Here is a 19,874-nt window from a genome sequence, read left to right as displayed (position 1 = left end):
GTGGATAGTGATAGGGCAAGGGGGAATGGTTTAGAACTAAGACGGGAAGTTTAGGTTAGATATCAGAAGGAAGTTTTTCACACAGAGGGTGGTGAGACACTGGAACAGGTTGCCCAAGGAGGCTGTGGATGCCCCATCCCTGGAGGCATTCAAGGCCAGGCTGGATGTGGCTCTGGGCAGCCTGGTCTGGTGGTTGGCGACCCTGCACATAGCAGGGGGTTGAAACTGGATGATCACTGCGGTCCTTTTCAACCCAGGCCATTCCATCATTCTAATTTTCATACAGACTTCATACAGATTAAATAGAATTCTGTTATATTAATGGATAGCATTGATAATGAAAAATATTAATGTCCTTAGTTGATTGAATTGACAAGTTCTGCTGTGGTGTTTGTTTTTTTTTTCCCCTAGAATCTATGTTCCCTTCCTATTAAGGAATGGACTTAAACACTTCAGAAGGTAAGAAGTCAGTATATGAAATAGCAAATAAAAGGCATCTTCTTCATTCAGAACGTTCAAGCAAGAGAGATAAATGGAAGTTGTGGCCCTCAATCTGAGAAAATACACAAGGTAATAGCTACCAAAGGCAAGGGATGCCTTGCTGGCAAAGCTGTGCAGATCTATGGCCAGCAGCCTGATCTCAGCTATTATAAACACAGCTCTGATAAACGCTTATAAATATCTAAAGGGAGATGGGAGCAAATGGTTGAGGCCGGGCTCTTCTCAGTAGTGTGTAGTGATAGCACAAGGAGCAGCAGCCTGAAACTTGAACATTATAAAATGTTCAGTACTAAGGTGCGGGAGAACTTCTATACAGTAATGGTGACAGCACTGGAACAGAGCGGTTGTGGAGTCTCCTTCCATGGAAACGTTCAAGACCTGTCTGGACACCTACATGTGCAACCCATTGTAGGGTACTTGCCTTAAAGGGGGTCAGACTTGATGATCTCCTGAGGTTCTTTCCAACCACTGTGATTCTGTGATTAGCACTTTGTCAGTACTTAATATCCCTGAGATCTCTGTAAGAATGGATCTTACTTATGATGTACATTGCTTGAGTTGATGCACCTTTATCCCATTTTAGGATTTAGGAGCAGGGTTTTGAGGCTCAAGTGAGACTGAATGGGCAGTGTCTGACATCTCCAGTGAGGTTTGGATTAGTGGACTTGGACATCTGCCTGGGCTTGGATTTGTGGCTAGGGCAGAGGAGCTGAGTGCCCCAGCATCAAACCCACCTATCCTGTATTCCTGTGGTGCTGTGATGCTCTTCTCTCCAGTGATGGGGGTCAATGATGTGCCTCTGGGGTGAGTCCTGAGCCACATCCCACGTAATTTGTTAGCCAGGAGCCAAACCCTTTAACAGATACATCCCAGAAGTCCGCTGCTGCCTCTGATCCTGGAGGAGCTGAGCTAGATTAAGTCTTAGGCACACAGACTCAATGATCAGCCTGCAGAACGCTGCTCTCCCCAACGGATTTAAACCCTTCTTAGTTTTATTTCATACAAAAGCAAATCAGGCGTCTCATCGTGCCTGATAAATGGATCCTACTGCCCCGTGTACTGCTGCAAGATGTTGCAGGAAATAACCCTGGCAGGTTGCCTGGGAGGTTTCTTAGAGCAGGCTTGCTGTCTCCCTCTGAGCTGCTGTGTGCTGCCTCTCGATGGAGACTGCAATTCAATAAGCTTGTTGCAGCTGGCACCAATGTGGGGACCATTGTGCGTATGAGCAAACCACCAACTCCCCAGGGGGGGTTTGGCTGTGGTTATGAGTTTTAGTGGAATTTGCACTGAGTTTCCATAGAGCTTCACATTAGTTTTTTACATCCAGTAAGTCAGAGGTGGCCTGCAGCCCCTCACCGTGCCAGTTCACAGATCAACACGTACACGGATCAGTATGCCGATGCTTAAGTGTGATGTGGACGAGGCTCTGGGCACTCTGATCTAGCTGTGGTGTTCACTGCAGGGGAGCTGGACCAGCTGGCCCTCAGAGGTCCTTTCCATCTCTAAGGACTCCATGAATGTTTTTCAACATTCTGAGGGTGAAAGTGTGAGTGACCACACCAGAGCAGCTCCCTCTTACTTTCAAGGATAGAAGGGCCCATGTTGTCAGTGAGGCATCCTTCTAACATCGCCCTCTGTTCCACCAAACCTTTTGGAAGAAGGAGCATAAGCACAACCACTGGTGAATTACCAACACTTACTTCTTCCTATGGCCTGCTTGGACTCGCTCAATGTAAGATAGTTCCTTCTGTCATTATTCATCCCACAACTGCCAAGTGGGGCTTCTTTGATTTACAGATGGAAGAAAATTCACTTCACGTTTCAGTGAAAAAACTCCATTATTTTATTCGGTACAAATTGAAACTGAAAAAAAAAAAAAGAAGTCTGGCTTGCGTGATTTAGGAATGCGGTCATTTACAAGCAAGTTGTCTTCTTCTCTTTAAATAGAATGAAAGCAGCAAGTCTGCATGACAACCAGCACGTTAATCACACCCAACGCTCTACAAAATGAAGCTACACGAAGCAACGCTGCTGCCAGCTCTCATCACAACAGTGAGGTGCTGGGGAAAGGCCCTTGGCTCTCCCCTATGCTCAGTGTCGCTCTGCATTGAGGCAGCTCCTGTACATGTGCAGTGGCCCATATGTTCCCCTCCTGCTGAAGGCAAGAGAGGAATCGATCTCCATCGTTCTGCACCTATAGATGCTTATGGCACATTGGTGGGCATCATTTCAAAATGACCGCTTATCTGACACGACTTACAGGGCGTTTCAGGGAAGGCAGCTTTCTAAAGCATCGTACTGATTTTTGGCTACAAGGCAGATAAGCACGGCCAGCCGATGTTTGGAATGGCCCACCTCACATCCCCCAACACCTACTTAGCGTGCAGCAGAGACCAGAACCAAGGAATAAATGCAACGAAGATACATGCTTACATCAGCGAGACCGATAAAGGCAGAGCACCAGCTCCCCATTGAACCTCCAATGGAAACAGGGCACGGAAGAACTTCTTCACGCCTGCATTTTGATTACAGGTCTGGTGGTTCCGTGCTTCTCTTTTTGTACTGAGCCCACTGTGTCACAAGGGTCATTAAGTTAAGGCAGGAAAATCTGTGTCAGAGAGAGGTACCTGAGATAGTCACTGTCTGAAAAGAAGCCTTGAGCTGTTTTAGTTCAAACAAAACACTCCGACAAGCAAAAAGACTGCAATCCTATAGAAGAGGATGGAATACAGCAGGAATGGTCACCCTCACTTATGATATAAACTACTTCTAAAGACCAAGTACGTACAAGTAAGAAGGTGAGAATACGTGGAGGGTTGGATGAGTTGTGGTTGTGTTAACTGCCATTGACTGCTATAAATTTAGACAAGTTCCCTCCATTATTTCCATCGGTAGGACCATACGTGCTTCATCAGCACTGTAACACCCTACAAACAATGACTCCTGCAGGTCTGTTTGCAGGAAGAGATTGGAACAAAGGTGATGCTGCTTTGTCTCTCAACCACATGGAGTCAAGCGTGGGAAGGAGTATAGGAAAAGCAAACCAAAGCAGTATTGACTCCTTTGCTCTGATGATAACTCATAAACCACAAACTCAAGAGAACTCCTTAACTTAAGCTCACAGGAGAGCAGGCAAGAGCAAGAAAGATCCAACTGATCTCAAGCAAGTGAGTCAGACACCCTGTCACTCCCTTTCTGCACATCCAGCTGCCAAACCTCAAGCTTCTCCTTAGCGGCAATCACAGCTCTGCAGCCACATTTGCAATGGAAAAAGGGTATGGCGGCCTTATAGAAATTGAATACAAACCCAAAGGGGCTCCTGTAGTGATTGTGTCTGTTGTCCAGTTGTACTTTTACAGAAAAACTCCATTTGTTTAGAGGTATAGCTGCTGAAGAATGGCAGACTGCCATGAACCCCACAACATCTGCCTGGACTGACACAGCTTACACCGCGCCTCCCCTGGAGGCTCTGCCAGCATCACGCTGACTTGTAAGAACACTGTTTCAATCCACACATACATAAAAGTTTGGGAGTAGCACAGAGTTGGCTACTTCAGGCTTCTGAGATGGCTCAGTTGAGATATTTTTCCAGTATTCAATGGTTACTTGCTTGTTTAAAGACAAAACCAACAAGAAATGGTATGGCAATAGATTCAAGGTGTCATTTGTTTCAATTAATGACAGGTATATGGAAGAATAACGATTACATGTTAATCTCTTGTAAGCAGTAGAAAACAAACAGAAGGTTCCAAGATGCTGGCTATTACTAAACCCACCCCTCCTATCCTAGCAGGCTAAGGAAGGGCATCTACCAGAATTACCCACCTACTTATTAAAGAAACATCAGTGTTACCAAGAACAGTTTGCTACAGATGCAGAACTACGTTCTCTGGCGAGAGTTTATTGCAAAACCAGAAAAGAGACAGCAAAACTGAAGTCTATCATTCACTGCAGGTTTGTACCGCTTGTCCCAGTTTCAGGCCCTTGCACGCACGCGCTCACACACACGCTGTACACGGAGAGCTGCTAACACATTTGAGTCCCCACAGTCTCACAAGCAACCTGAAAACATTGCAGTAAAAAGTTAAAATGAGGTCTCTTACCACAAGGACTATAAAATTCCCCCCCCCCCCACCCTTCACTACCATTGAATTTCTAAGTTCTGGATTCTAAAAACCATACCTAAAAAGGAAGAGCTATTTTCAGTAGCACAAAGACCACCTTAAACGTACCAAAGTCAGTCTAAGGAGTCAATGTGACTGAAAAAGAATGAAACGAAGACCTGCATCACACACCGCCAGTGTTTCAATTAACACTGCTGATGAGCTCTAGGTCTCTGAACGTGGAAGAGCGTCGCTCGTTTCTGATTTACTTCTAAGTTCTAAGTTAGATAAAAAACAGTGGCAGCAATTCCTCTGAGCTGCAGATCTGTGAGAAAAAGTCCCTTTCAAAATATCAATAAATAGAATGACATCTCAAGTTAGCTGAGGTTGTCATGCAAGACAAGTTACGTAACCAAGACCAACTCTATCTTTATAATAAAGGCAACTTGCATTCCAAAGTGAACTTTACCCTTACAATTTTATTCAAAGGGTAAACATGAATTAACCCAGCTGTTTACCTGAATTACAAAAGTAACATGATTCAATATGAAAATAAGAAACTGTCTACAAATCTCTGACAGTAATAAATTGCAATATACAATGCATACAGGAGTTATACAGAGCAACAAACTCTTGTACAAAACAAAAATACTTTAATACCTTTAAAATCCAATTTGTTTCTTTAAAATTATTCATGAAAAAGATTCGAGTCAGAATTCATACCTCAATTAGTCAAGCTTCAGGTAGCTACATTACAGCTATTTAATATACAAAGAGAGAAATCTCTTCACCAGTCATTAAAACTGTCTTTTCATTAGAGTTGCACGGCTTCTGCATCTCACATTCCCAGATCCAAAGTTTCCTTCAAATCATGAGAATTGAATTTGTTGAACACCAGAGATCTGGAGAAAGAAAAATGGAAGCTTACATTCGACTTCACGCCTTTTGAAACAGCATCACCACCAGCAGCCTCGAGCTGTCAATGCACTGAACTGGCACGACAGCCACCAAGGTGCTAAACATATCACCAGTTTTTGCCTTTCAAAGCAAGGCAGCTGAGTCAGCATTTGAATTTCTGCAGCAGAAGGGAGAACAGAAGACAGGATACGGTACCTGCTGATACGATGTTGTATAGACCATGACATTCTGCTGCTGACCGTCTGTAGTTATTAAGCCCGCTGGCAACTGATTGGCTGAAAGGAAAAGCATTTAAAGGAAGTTAGACAAGAACCATGGGATACACAGAGCCTTGTCTGAAGTGTGTACTTCCTACATGGCATTTAGTTGCGATATGCTCTGGAACATGTTCATCTCGTGACAGCTCCATCAGCCATGCTCATTACCGAGTGCTACATATCATCAGCAGTTCAGAACCTAAATTCACCTTGATTTTGCATTGGATAAGCTAGAAGTAAGACACCTATCTGAAGCAGAAGCACTCCCGACATTTACAAAGGAAATTCAGGGATGCTGCCCTTGGCCAAACCCTTACGGTACTGCATACAGTAAGCTCTGTGACACTCAGAGTAACCACATGTTGCCACTGTTAGCTGGAAGCAAAGCTTCCCAGTTGTTACACAGCATAGCGCTCTGTACAAGCAAGAGGCAAAACCCATAAATATATCCCAACAGTATAATCCTAACAGCTTCAATACAAAAGCTGCAGCTTGTTTTTGCTTACCTTCAATGTATTATAATCACTTTCAAACGCTTAAGTTGGCAAGTTAGGAGAGGATTTAAAGATCTCCATAAGTCTAGACAGATTTAAAATCACAGCACCCTTCACCACATATGTTGAACAGCTTGATGCCAGCTCTCTGACCCAGATGTGGTGCACATCTAGAAGGAAGAACTACGGGCTATGCTGCAGGAGCACAGCTATTACTGCTGCTGCTGCAGTGAGACCACAGCCCTGAAGGGATCTATAGCTGCGTCTCCACAGAGAGAAATGCCCACAGCACGTGACACCATCACTCACTTCAAAGAAATCCCTCTCCCCACCTTTCTGCTACTGCAACATCTCCCTGGGCATCCTGTCAACACTGAGTATTCTCTTCCAAATCACAGCAAATTCATGTTTATTTCATAGGGCACTCTGAGCCTCCCAGGCCTGGGATATTCAAAAAATGGACAAGGAACAGATCTTCAGCCTTCTGCCACTTAATGGAGTAATAATAATAATACAGTATCAGACTCGTTGGGAGAGATGATCCACAGATGGAACGGGAATCCTTTTTTCAGTTGTACAATCCTGTTGTCTGTTCACACACACACACACACACACAGTCACAAGCATCTCAGCTGCAATCCAGGTAAATAAATTGGGCCTACTTCATGTCTTACTACTTCTGAACCAAAAGAGCTATTCCATAAGAGAATGCAGATAAAGATTAGGAAATCCAAATAGTAAACTCTTAACTGTAAATTTAAAGAATAAAACCCACATAGCGAACAAAAAAATCTTACATCTTCCACTACAATCTATGTGTAAGTGTGGAGGAAAACACTGGCACTAATGTACGTGCTTAGAAGTTTTTGACAGTTGACAGGAGTTATTACTGCTGTGCCATTATTTCCCACTGTCTTCACTTTGATATAAATTCTGACTGAAGAGCACAGGGTCTCCTCCAGACTTCTCCAATGGAAGACTCAGTGGCTCATAGGTACAACACAAGTGGCCAGCCCAGAATCTCTTCCTTGGTTAAGAATCATCACGTCTAACAATAATAATAATGAAAACAACTAAAGAATATTACTTACTAAATGCTTCTTCTGTGAGCTCCTCACTTAAACCATCTCCAGTTGTAACTGTTCCCCCGATTCCCTTTTCTCCTTTCATTGCCTGGAGAGAAGAAAATGGGTATCCATATTAGAGCACTGTTGGCATGAGAATGCTTGAAGAACCCAAGGTTCGGAAGTTGAGCCGGACTTTGAAATCCAAGACTTACAAAACTCGCATTTATGACTGAGCATAGTACAAGAACATGTAAAGGACATTTTTAATCCTACTCATACTCCTCAGAAACCAAAACCCTGCAAAATCAATATTGTGTAGTTCTAGGAAAGGTTTACAACTTCTGCATGAAGTCAGAGATGTGCAGCAATCCAGAAGCAGCAGCTAGCACCTTTATGTGGAATCACAGAGCCTCAGAACTGGTGAGTGTGCAACCTTTGCTCACTAACCATCATACAACTAAGGGTTAACATTTAAAACCAAGATACTGGATTTCCTTCCCCTACAGCAAGGACTGCAGCCAGAAGGGATACGAGCATAGAAAGCCAAGGCTCCCAGTCATCTGCATGCAGTTCTTTAATCATGAAGTTTGATGATCCGTTCTATTACATAAGAACCTGTAGGGACATGCTCAAAATACTAAAAACATTTCTACAAAAGGATTCTCTGTAACTGTTTGATGGAGAACAAACACATAAGCTACAAAACAGAAACCTTCATACAGTACCCGACAGAAGACAGAATGAAAACTTAAAACTGATGGCCAGGACTGCCCAAATCATCCAAAACCATTTAAAAAACAACCTCAGTGCTCTGCTACCATGGCGCACACATCTGCAAAAGATGGACATTTCAGAAGAGCAGAATAGATCCACTTCAGACTCGTCCAGAAGTACTGCGGCCAGATCGGCATCACTTGCTTTATTAAAGCACATGCCTGTGCCGTGTTGTTACTGCTATAACGTAGTGGAAAAAGGCAGCAGACAGCAACGCTTCAATTTTTAGATTTCACCTCTTGTTACTCAGTTAAACACCCTCTCACAGTCCATCATAACAAATGGTCTCCTGGGAAGTGGAAGCTTCAAGTGCTATCAGCAAATGAAATACTGTTAGTGAGCCTAGCCCTGTTAATTGAAAAACTTGGATTTACAGAACAGAGAATGTCTGAAGAGCATCTCTTCCTACAGCAGTGCCAATTCAGACCTCCCAGCTTCACTCATGCCAGTAAAGCCTCTTTTCCATGATCATTTTAACCCTGAACAATTTCTTCATTCAAGATTGTAAGGAAGAGAGGCCATTGGATGAAAATGCCTTTGATTTGTTTGGTTACATCTGGTACTTTGAGGTAGCAGAATACAGAGTAAAGAAGCAAGTAATTTTTTTCTTTGTGCTCCAGATAGGAGGGAGTGGAAAAAAAAATCCCAATTAAATTGCTGAAAGGGGAGAAAAATAAGTCATTTTCTGCTAGAGAAAGGATAAAGCATAATGCATAATGGGTGGGTCACATACCTAGCAGATGCGAAATATCAAAAGCAAATTGACAAGCAAAAACAAGGAGCGAGTTGGAACACCGCTGTAATAAGTAGTCCTTCATTTGAATCATTATTCCAATATGAGAAAAAACTTACTCGGGTCCAAAGCCCAAACAGTGGGCATTAGGCCAGACCCTAAGAGGATGCCGTCCAGTACAGTTTTATTGATTGAACCCAAAGATCAAATTAAGTATTCTTAATAGGCACTTTTAAAGAATTTAGTGATTTACTCCCATATATATTACACAAGTTATTCGGTGGAAGCTTTAACTACTTTGAATCAACAAATCTAACCAAAATACTTGCTTACTCTTTTTCCTTGAGAGCTTCTGGAGCATTATAAAATGCTACATTATTCCCTATTATTCCCTGACAATCACTGTGAGATACTGTGCAAGTTAAGCACTACATAATTACGACACAGGGCTCGGAATAAACACAATCAGGTCAAATAAATAAGGAAACACTGAAGTATAGACCAACCTCTCTGAATTTTTGGAGGTATAACTTCAGAGGCTCGACATAGCTATCAAATCCCAAGGTAGACATGGCAAAGAGAATATCCTCCCCATTGATGGTCTTTCTTTTCTCTTGGTGACACCTTTCACTTGCTTCTGACGTTATAAAGCTGATGAATTCACTTACGCATTCTTGCACACATTCTTTCGCATCCTTAGCGATCTAGAGGGGAAAAGTATCATAAAATGATTAATCAAGACCTGAGAAAACTAAAACTAAGTAATAAAGGAAAAAAAAACCCAAACCAAGAAGGTTAGATAGTAGTGGATAATAAAGGAAGCATCCCACCATCTGGTGATGTTGCTGTTTAGGTAACAACTGTATGTGAAATAGCCACTGGATGTCATCACTACTCTATGTAAGCACAGCTGTAACCATTTTAAATGAAGTTTTACTATTTCAGCACAACTGTCAGCATCTTCTGAACTCATAATTGTGCTCTGTATGAAGTTTCATATATGCAGATGCATATCAATATTGTGCCTGGATTTGCTTACCCATTCCTTTTCTTCAAACCCGTTCATTACAATGTCACAGCCCACTTACACCTTCCTTTCAATAGACCCAGCTGTTCCAAAGCACTGCACTACGTTATCACCAACCTGGCCATGACGAGTATTTTCACCCTGACTGGAATCAGGTTAGTACATGCCTAGCAGCAAGCTCCTCTAGTGCTTTAATATTCCTGTATAAATGTTCCAAATGAGAATTCAGCTGAAGAAGCAAATACCTCTGGCAAGAATTAAATAAATGGATCTGATTGTGCTTTTCAGCCGGACAAAGTAATTTACCTCATTTAAAACAACAGCAAGGACTGGTCAAGACTATTAGGGAAGCTGACAGGAGCCAACTGAAGGACTGTAATACTTCAGATCCTTATTCTTCACATGAGAAGAACCTGTTTGTGTTTCCCTTAAAATAACACAGCGGTAACTATGCAGGATCTTCAATTCCTCTGATATTTTCAGAGGAATAGAGCCAGATTTTCAGAAGTACTCATCAGCCAACAGCTTCCCTTGCAGCTTTTCACAAAGGCCTCCCTGATTTTTCATGAGAGCCTGGCATCCCATATGCTGAATTCTTGAGGGAAAAAAAATAATCTCATCTTGATTGCTAAAAATTTATGACAATATGGACCAGTGAAGAAATTTTCACAGCAAAGATAGAAATGTAACACCCAGATTTCCAGAAAGCCCCGAACACTGTGAAAGTACGAGCAGATGCAAGAAAATTATGCCGTGCTTCTATTTGAAGGAATGTAAAAAAAAAAAAGAAAGAAATCAGCTTTAGCTAGAAGTTAAAACAGCAAGTTATAAGAGCCCTGCACAGTTTTAACATAAACAGGTAGAACATTCAAACTGTTATCCTACTGCCAGATCAGAATTGACTTCAGAGTCTATTCTTAGAAGAAAGAAATAAAATAAGTCTTCCAATAGCTGGCCTTGCTTGTTACGTCGTATAAAGCAGGCTCCTTAGGCTTGCCTAAATCTATACATATCCAAATGCTAAAATGACCTAAGTGTTCTCTTTCCTTCAGGAGGAGAAATGGATTCTTCCTGCATCCAAAAAGTTTTGCTTATTTCACATTTTAAACGACTTAAAGCAGAAAGTTACTTTTTTTAAGGACATCATTCCATGGAAAAAGTTGTCATTGATATGGGATTGTCACCAAGTCTGATCCGTTATGACAACATCAGGCAATAGATCTTGGCAAAATAATGCCCTACAGGAGCCCTGTTGCAGCTCCCATCATTATGGAAATTACTAAAGGCTTTCTGAAACCTAAAAACAAGGATGGATTTGATCTCAACCACCTCCTGTCCAGAAAACGTTTCTCTGTCAGTTTCTGACCACTCAGAGGAAGGAACAAAACTCAAACCTAGATTTTCTCTAGAAGATGAGAATATTACCTTTCCTGTTTGGGGTATGGCGTTTTTCATTATCCTTGCCACGTTTGCAATTGGAAGATAGATATCTTGTTCTCTAAAACTCTCTTTGGAACCATTTGTATCTTCATGATCATTCATGCTGTCCTCTGTGTCTGAAGAAGTTAAACAGAAATGGTATTTGACAGACAACAGGCAATAAGTAAGTCAGGTTTCAAATCTTAAACCAAAAGATTAATGACTTTTGAAAGCCCACTGTATTAACAACGTAGAAATAACTAAAATGAAAACATAAAGAAACTCAAGCCCACTGGTGACAGGTTTTTTAATACTGCTGTACATTCATGTGTGCTTGATATTGTACTTATATCATTACACACAGAAATGTCAAAACAAAAACTCTTTCCTAGAAAGGCAAAGTTTTTGTCATTACCCCCAGGGACTCAGTATCAACACTGATAACTCCCAAACCTACCTTCAGACTGCAGGAAAAATGCTTTATATACTAAGGCATTAGGAATACAAACAATTATCAACTCTTAGCTTGAAAATGACAGAAAGGAACTTCACAAGAACCGGCATGAAATTATAGAGAGACAAAACCAATAGTATTAACATTTCTTACCATCGTGAGGCTGTATCACGTAGTGACTGCCACCAATGTAATCTCCAGCAATTCCTAACTGAGAAGCATCCGTCGTGGAGCTATCACCATCCATCTAAAATCAGAAGCAGCAATACTTTCAGGTACATTTGTTATATGCTAAGAGCAGCTACTGCTGGAAAACAGCACTTCAATAAACCTACAACTACGAGAACCAACTGTTACAGCCTGAATATTCTGCTATTTGAGAACTCTCGCAGTTGCTGCACTTTACTGATTGCCTTGACTCTGAGCAGTCCTTCAGATGTAACATAGTGAAGAGCAATTCTTGCGGCCATTTCTCATTCATACAAAATAGCTAAGTTAAATAACTTAGCTAATGAGAGGTAGCTTTGTGTATTCCATTAAAACAAAGGTTAGCATTTCCTAATAAGAGTTTTGTTTTTATTTTGTGGGGGGGAAGTTGCATTTTTGTGTGTTTTTTTTAATTAGAACCTATAGCCCATCCCCAGATCAGGTATCAGGGCCAAGCATCTTTATGATTGAAAAAGCAAACTCCCAGGCAATCAGATTAAACTGCAAGATCGCAATCACAAACAAAGCCCTTAAAAGCAATCATTCCCCTTATCTTGCAAATAACGAAACGTGGGGTTTCATTCATTGTTTTTTTCAGTAGGAATCACTAAGGCCACCTAGGACTATTCATACAGCAGTACAAGATGCTTCTGATGTTATTCTTCAAGTCCAAATCCCAACTACATTTCAGCTGTGAGTCTGAACTCAGTTAAGTCAGCAAAACAGAAAGCCCAGGGCAAACTGTTAGTGCTTCTGACGTTAAAAGTAGTTAAAACTGCTTCCTGAAACTTCCTCAGAAATTCAGCCAAAGGCAGAGGTCATGTACAGAACCATTTGGGTCACACACCACCTGCACTGACAGGAACCTCATGTGGCTCTTGCAACAAGTTGACCAGAACACGTTGAGGCATCTTTGCCTCTGAACAGACCTTGAAACTCAATCCCAGTCCACTGGATACTATACCTACACTTCTTATACAAAGTGTCCCCTTCACTTTCCATCACACCCTGCTCAAACAGCTTTTCCTCAAGCTGATAAACCTTTCCAAGCCAGGCCTCAGGCCCAGCGCCATGTCCTCACCCTCCCTGTGGCAACAGTCACACCCAGGTGCCTCATGAGTCACGCTTTTTCCCTCTGCCTCCCCTGCTCTTGTTTCACTTTGCTCCTCTAAGAACCCTTGTTTGCTTCCCTCACAATGTTCCTACATGATGGCCAACAAAGAGTCTTTGCCTTGAGCTCTTGTAGACTGGTTCAAGGTTCAGCAGGTTGAAATGCTGAGAGAGAGAGGAATGCCAAAGGAGCCCCACTTCCTTCCCTGGAAAGCTCTGTCCCAGGAGGCACCAATCATGCTTCAACTGAAGTCCATGAGATGCCGTGCCCTTCTCATATCGGCACAGCTGCTCATAGAAGCTGTGGGTGCCCATCTCTGAAGGCACTCAAGGCCAGGTTGAATGGGGCCCTGGGCAGCCCGAGCTGCTGATTGGCAGCCCTGCGCATGGCACAGGGTTGGGTGGGCTTTGAGGTCCCTTCCAACCTAAGCCACTCTATGATTCTACGTAACTAGGGCTGACAACAGGTGCACTTGGGAATGGACATCAAGTACAAGTTTGACTCTGAATCTCCTGCTTTTAAAAACTTGAACAACCTTGACTTTTTTTTCTCAGTGATGCCCTGGAAATAAACTTTGCAGAGCATTTAGTTCCCATAAACCTCAAATATCACTTTTCCGTTTGTTTTCACCTATGTAAGATGGTAATGATGCTGCTTTTAGAGAGCAGAGGCAATGCAATAAAAAAAAATGTAGGAAAAAGAGGCTCCCAGACTGTGCTAAATTCTTTCTACAATGGCTCAGAAACCTAGACATATTTTTGAGCACCTTTCCACGCGCAGCACAAGATATCCCTTCACTTCAGACTTTCTTGGTTGTGGATGCCACACATTTCTGCTAACACTTTGCTCTTTACCTGCTCGCTCTGCCATCCCCATTCTATACCCTGAAAGGCAGCAGAGGAAGGGAGAGAGGAAGGCATTAGACTGTGCTGTGGTCACTACCAAAAAAAGCCTGCAGCTCCCTGCATTGACCTGGAAGAGAGTGAGGGTGAGACAGGCTTGTGCTATTCTTACACCTCCCAGAAATATGAGAAACCAAACCTCTCTCAAATCTGAGCTCCATGGCTGCAAGGGCTGAGGTTTTACTTACAAATGTTGAAGCAACATCCGGTGCCGTGTTCGGCCACGGACACACATGAAACCTGAGCACTGCAGGCATTCACAGCAGCATTACATAGCTGGATGCAGCCGTAGGAGCTGCTTAAAGGAAGAACTCTTCTGCCTCTTCTCCGGTGCACAGCACTGCCCACTCCTGCCTGTAAAGTACTTCTGGTCCTTTCTGATGGGCTTTTAAAACAGTTTCACTTCACATACAGCAGCTCTGTCTACAGAAGGACAGCACCATAAGCTTTACCTTCTTCATGCCAGGTGTCACAGCAGCCTGCTTTATCTGTGTGCTGCAGGCTCTTTATAAAAAGACTTCACTTCTCAGTTTTCCACAGTTTGCTTACTCAGCTCACTGTAACAACCGTGCAAAGGTACCACAATCCTGAGCATCAAGAACACCAAAACTGATATTGCCCTTCCTCAGAACAACCAAGCCACTCTTTTCCTTCTGTAATTCGAAGTGGTTGTGTTCTGTAGTCTGCTAAATCCCAAAAGCTGCTTCCAAAATTAAACTGGGATTTTCTGGTAGTCTCGTTCTCAGAGCTCAGTTTCAGCTCCGGTCCCTGTTCAAATTTAACTCAGAATTACAGACTCCACAAATCCTTAGCATGAAGTTTATTTAGCCCCAGTTCTAGTTGAAATGCCTTGAGGTTCCCCCACAGCTTTAATGAAGCATGTCTTTCAAGATACGATGATGGGATAGCTCACCTGTTTCTGTGCACCCATTCTGCAAGCTGCCCCCCCTTATCCTTGTGGCCAAGTCTCAGTAATGTTGCTTAGGAAACTCCCACTGCTTTCCTCAACCCTGCTTGCCTTCAAAGGACAAATCTTGTTTGAACCTCTTTGCAAAGCCCACTGCACTTTTCACCTCATTAGATTGATACATTTTTCAGGTACCACTTTTGCTTTTGTTCTCTTCTGTGTCCACGTTTCCATTTCTACTTATGTATCATCTGATAATTAGCAAGGCCTTTCTGAGTGGAAGCCTATCACCACTCCAAATCAAAACCAGCAATTAGATCAGTAGAACTGAAGGAGAAAGGCTTGCGCAAAAGAAACAAGCAGATCCATCTCAGATAAAGCAAACAAGTACTGACAGCCTAATACATACTGAAATTATTTCTGTGGTTATTACTGTAAGAAAAGTTTAAGATAACCTTGCCATAGAAGATTATGGACAGTGAAACACCCTTCTGCACAGCCAAATCTCTAATGCAAAAGGATGGGATAATTCAGTTACCTCAAAATGAATGCAATTACTTGTGCAGGTATTACATGTTCAGATGGTCAGAACTCAACAAGTTGCTTGGATCACAGCTTACTTAGCAGCCAGCTCATCCCAGTGCCCACAGTACATAACCACACAGTTAATGCTGAATACTGCTTTAAGTACGATGTTCCTAATCAATTGCCTTTTTATAAAGGAAGAGCTTTCAGTATCACTGGACTTGCTCTAAGATAATGCTGAGAATCACAGAATCGTTTAGTTAGGAAAGAGCCTTCAGATCACCAGCGCCAACCCTGCTTTCTGCCTGTCCCTGGTACCTCTAATAAAGGAGACCATTACCAGGAAGACGCAAACTAAAAGCTCAGGGAAAGTAACACCAGAAATATTTTGAAAGGGAAACGCTTCAGATTAAAGACATCAAAGAAAACGATGAGCTGAAAGTGAATGCACGTACAGGTTTACACCTACCATCTGGTACAAAGTTTTCTGGAGGATGCTCAAAAAAATATGCTTCTGTCAGCAGCCCACAACTCACACCGTTCCTAGAATACATCTACACAGAACTGATAAATCCTCACTACGCTGAAGTAAATCTTGCATCCTGCTTTATCTTAAAAGCTCTCATAAAGAGTAATATCTGTGGCTCTGCTAAAGGGTAACTCCGCAGCAATACAGCCCTGAGCTGTTGCTGCATCCCAGAGGATGGGTCTGATTCTTTCGTCAGCATAAAGGGGAAAAATGGAACAAAAGCTTAGGAAGAGCTTGACTTCAGAATTACCTGACAATAGTTTGCAAAACTGGTCTCCCAAGGGAAACCAAGTACCTCTTTGGCTTTAAGTATTTACATACCTCATCTTTCCCCCAGAACATGAGGGACAACAGAAAATTCTATGCCACGAACTGAAGAATGAGGTGCTTCCTATGTAGCTGCCACGGAAGCAGGACAGATAAGGTAATTAAAGGTATAGGCAGTTAACTATATCAGCCACCGTAGCTTTATTTTGCCACCAGCCCTTACTACAGGAGATGTAAACCTGAAAAGCAGCACATGACATCCAGGGGGGACAACAAGGTTTTATCTGAGCTTTCTGCACCCACAAAGAAAAAAACTGATTGAAAAATACAGTATTAATTCCCTTTTATTGTCAGTGATTTCTGAAGAACTGTATCTCCACTGAATTCTCACCTGGCAGCAACGCCTCCCACAGCAGGAAACGCTGCCTGGTAAATGCACCCACAGGCACAGGGCATCATTCCAGCACATCCGCAGAAATGTAAAGCTAAAACCCCTTGGCACATGCCTAGAACACAAACAGATGCCACCCTGCCTCTCCCAATCTCAAGTTCTTCTAATCTCTCACACACAGCATTTTCCCCAACAGCAGAACTGCATCAGGATCAGCAGGCTGATGCTGAAAGGACCTGACAGCTTCAGTAACACTCGTAAGCATCCAGGCTGTACTGGGTTCCTTCTTCTGGACTGCTGTGAGGAAATCTTTCCCTTATGAAGCCCAGCAGTGCCCACCCAGCCTTCCACATTCCCATGTCCATCAGTATAACCAGCACTAATGGCAGACTGACCATGGCCCACCTCACCAGCCCTAATGTCCTGGGGCACAAGTTGGTGGTGCTTTTGCAGAAGGTGAACAAGGCAACAGTGCTAGAAGGGCTCAGTCCCAGCAGCTCCTTCCTGCTGCAACACTGACAGCAAGCACCGTGCTGTGTTTCCACATGGAGTTTTTGGTGCTTCCCTAGCATCTTTGGTGAAAAACTAAGCTTATCTGTTTATTAAAGCAGCAAACCGTAAATCCTATCTTTTTCATTGGTGAACTGGTTACGTTTTTCCTTCATTGTGGCAGTATGTCAATTAAGCGTCCATATTTCTCTGAAGTACTACGTCAAATCACATCTGGAAAGCCAGGTTTAAAGCATCAGCTGAAGAGAGCCTTGCAAGCTTCCCTTTCCTCCCTTGCTCTACACCTCCCCACCTCCCAATATTTGGACAAAACAAAAAAGATATGACTACAAAACAGTTTTACAGCATTTCATGCTTTGGATCTTCACGGTATCTTGGAAAATTTCCCACATACCTCCAAAAATAAAGAGTTCTGCACACTGTCTCCCTTCACGTAATCATTGCTACAAATAAGAGGATCTGTACTGAACTTGGAACTGCTGTAATTGTTGAATATTAAAGCCTGAAAAGTAACATCCCATGTTTTTGGCTTCTTTCAAACATAGCTTCATAGCTGTCAATGCCAAGACCATATATAATCAGCTACTCAACACAGAGCATGAGAAACAAGCAGAAACCTCAAAGATAGAGATTCAGATTAAATCACCTCAGAACTCCCAGGGAATTACAACTGGATCCCTAACGTTAAGGGGCTGTGCCATAGGCCACATAAATAAAAACAACTAACCTCCGACCTTATTGTTAAAAACACTGTGCTAATGACCATGCATAAACATCACTTCTCCACTCCTGCAAGTCAATTAAAGCCAGGCTGTGAGTAATGCCCAAAGCAGCACCTTCCACTTTGCTTTTTACCACTGCTTTGTCTGGGCTTCTTTTAACAAAGCAACAAGATTTTTTAAATGCATTTTTTTTTAATTGATGCTAACTTCAGTCTAAATCAAACAATGTATCAGCAAAACAGGCACAGGTCACGCAACACAAAGGATGGATCATGGATCTGTAATACATAATTCTTTCAGCTTGTGTATCTTAATAGCTGCAGAACTATCGCTAGAACAGGTGATAGTTTTCCTCTCTGCTCTGATTGCCTATGAATAACTCGCACGATACTCCTCCTTCCAGGATCACCAGCTGCAGTTTCTGGACAGAGCAGCAGCTGGCACACAGAGGTACACCTGCCAACAGGGTGACCTGCTCACTCACAGCGCCTACGATATCTATACAGGTAGACACCTAGAAAAGACAGGTTTCCATCTCCCCCACCTGTCCCTGTGTTACTGGTTAACTCGCCGACCCTGCTCGGTCCGCAGCCCGGCGGGCTGATCGATCTCCCTTCCTGACGTTGCACCCCTCAGTGATGCAAGAGCACACACAGCGGGGCACGGGAGGGAAACCTTATTTACACACACAGCTTCTAAGTGCTTTCCTACACACTTCCTCACTCCAGTTCACGCCTGGTCGGTGGTCACCTTCCATTCCTTCTTTCAGACGGAACGAGACAACGTGCTCCCGGGCGTTCAGCAACTTTATTGTCAGCCACCTCTCCGGGCAGCGCGGCCGCTGCAGCAGGGCGGGAGAGCACCCTCCCTCCGGCCGGAGCTCCGCAGCACGCTGCCAGCGGCTTCCGCAGCCACGCTCACCCTATCCCGGCTCCACCGGAGCCTCTCCCCGCTCAACTCCCCTTCGTGGACCGCAACGGCGGCGGTGCGGCCGCTCCGCTCCACGCCGGGCCCGGCGCGGCGGCCATGGGCGTGGTGTCGGGGCCTCCCGCCGCACCGCGGGGAGGGGGGCACCGCTGCCGGGCCACAACAAAGCGGGACCCCCGCCGTGCCGGCCGCGAAGCCTCCCCGCACCGAGAAGGGGGCCTCGAGGCCGCACGGGGAGAGTACAGCCGCTCGCGGCCCGGTCCGCGGCGGACACGGCCGCGGGGCAACCGCGCTCCCGCCTCCACCTCCCCCCGCCTAGGCCGCAAAATGGAGCCGGAACCGGGGGAGGGGGGGCACCTCCCCGCCGAGACGGGGGCAGCCGCCGCACCGAGACCCCCCGCTGCCGCCTCGCCGCTCTCCCCGCCCGCCTCTCTTTCTCTCCTTCTCCCCATCCCCGCCGCCCGTTCCGCTCCCCCGGCCGCGCGGCCCCGCTCCCTCCGGCCGCACAAAGAGGCGGGCGAGCAGCCGATGGCGGCGATGCCCGGGGGCTGCTCGCCCCCCACTTCCTGGTCCCCGCGGCGGCGGCGCGGCGGCGGCGCCGGGGCCCGAGGAGGGAGACGGACATTTCATTCGAGCCTGCAGTGGAACCGGTTACCAATCATTGGCCGGAGCCAGGCACAAACCTCCAGTGCGGCCCTGGTTGGCTCCCTCCGCAAATCGGCTGTTTGGTTGGACAGAAAATGGCTGCGAAGGAACCAGTCCCAGCGCGGAGCCCCGCTTCCCGCAGCCGGCCTGCCCTCCCTCCGCGCCGCCTCCCCGCCACGCGCGCCGGCTCTTCCCCTCAGCGCGCTCCCTCCCTCCGCGCTGCCGGCGCGGCCTTCCCGGCCTTGCCCGCCTCCTTTACGGGGATGGATGCAACGGGAGCGGGGTGGGGGGGGTTTGACGCTGGAAAAGGGGTCTGAGCCCTGCGGTGCGGGGCTGCCGTTGCTGCTGTTTGGTTGGTTGTTGGTGGAAGCTCCTCACAGGCTGCCTTGGCTGTCCTACACCTGCCCTTGGCTCGGCGGTTGAGAGGAAAATAAATCATGTGCCCCCCAATGACTTTGCTGTCTTCCTCATCACGCACAGACTG

At 44.7% G+C, this 19,874-nt stretch overlaps 1 protein-coding gene across 2 annotated transcripts; it reads right to left on the bottom strand.

The window, feature by feature from the left end:
* Positions 1-5,063: 5,063 nt before the first annotated feature.
* On the bottom strand, positions 5,064-19,520 carry NFYB (nuclear transcription factor Y subunit beta). Of its 2 annotated transcripts, none has more exons than XM_072354732.1 (7): positions 19,429-19,520; positions 11,901-11,994; positions 11,300-11,430; positions 9,354-9,551; positions 7,365-7,446; positions 5,718-5,797; positions 5,064-5,506 (listed from the first exon to the last, which is right to left on the bottom strand). In XM_072354732.1, exons 2-7 carry the CDS (start codon positions 11,992-11,994, stop codon positions 5,474-5,476), a joined length of 618 nt encoding a protein of 205 aa, XP_072210833.1. In that variant the 5' UTR covers positions 19,429-19,520; the 3' UTR covers positions 5,064-5,473. The 2 variants fall into 2 exon arrangements, with proteins under 2 accessions (XP_072210833.1, XP_072210822.1); XM_072354721.1 differs by lacking the exon at positions 19,429-19,520 and adding an exon at positions 16,587-17,277.
* Positions 19,521-19,874: the final 354 nt, after the last annotated feature.

The sequence above is a fragment of the Excalfactoria chinensis genome, chromosome 1 (assembly GCF_039878825.1).
Source record: "Excalfactoria chinensis isolate bCotChi1 chromosome 1, bCotChi1.hap2, whole genome shotgun sequence".
Taxonomy (NCBI): domain Eukaryota; kingdom Metazoa; phylum Chordata; class Aves; order Galliformes; family Phasianidae; genus Excalfactoria; species Excalfactoria chinensis.
This window is presented reverse-complemented; position numbering and strand designations above follow the sequence as displayed.

Bases quoted from the DNA above. Each gene is read 5' to 3' on its own strand.
- NFYB (XM_072354721.1), bottom strand. From the start codon at position 16,664: ATGTGCTGGAATGATGCCCTGTGCCTGTGGGTGCATTTACCAGGCAGC. The intron at 11,431-11,900 runs GTAAGAAATGTT...TAACTTCTTCAG, and splicing joins CGTGATACAGCCTCACGATG to ACACAGAGGACAGCATGAAT. The intron at 9,552-11,299 runs GTAATATTCTCA...TTTCCCCTCTAG, and splicing joins CCATACCCCAAACAGGAAAG to ATCGCTAAGGATGCGAAAGA.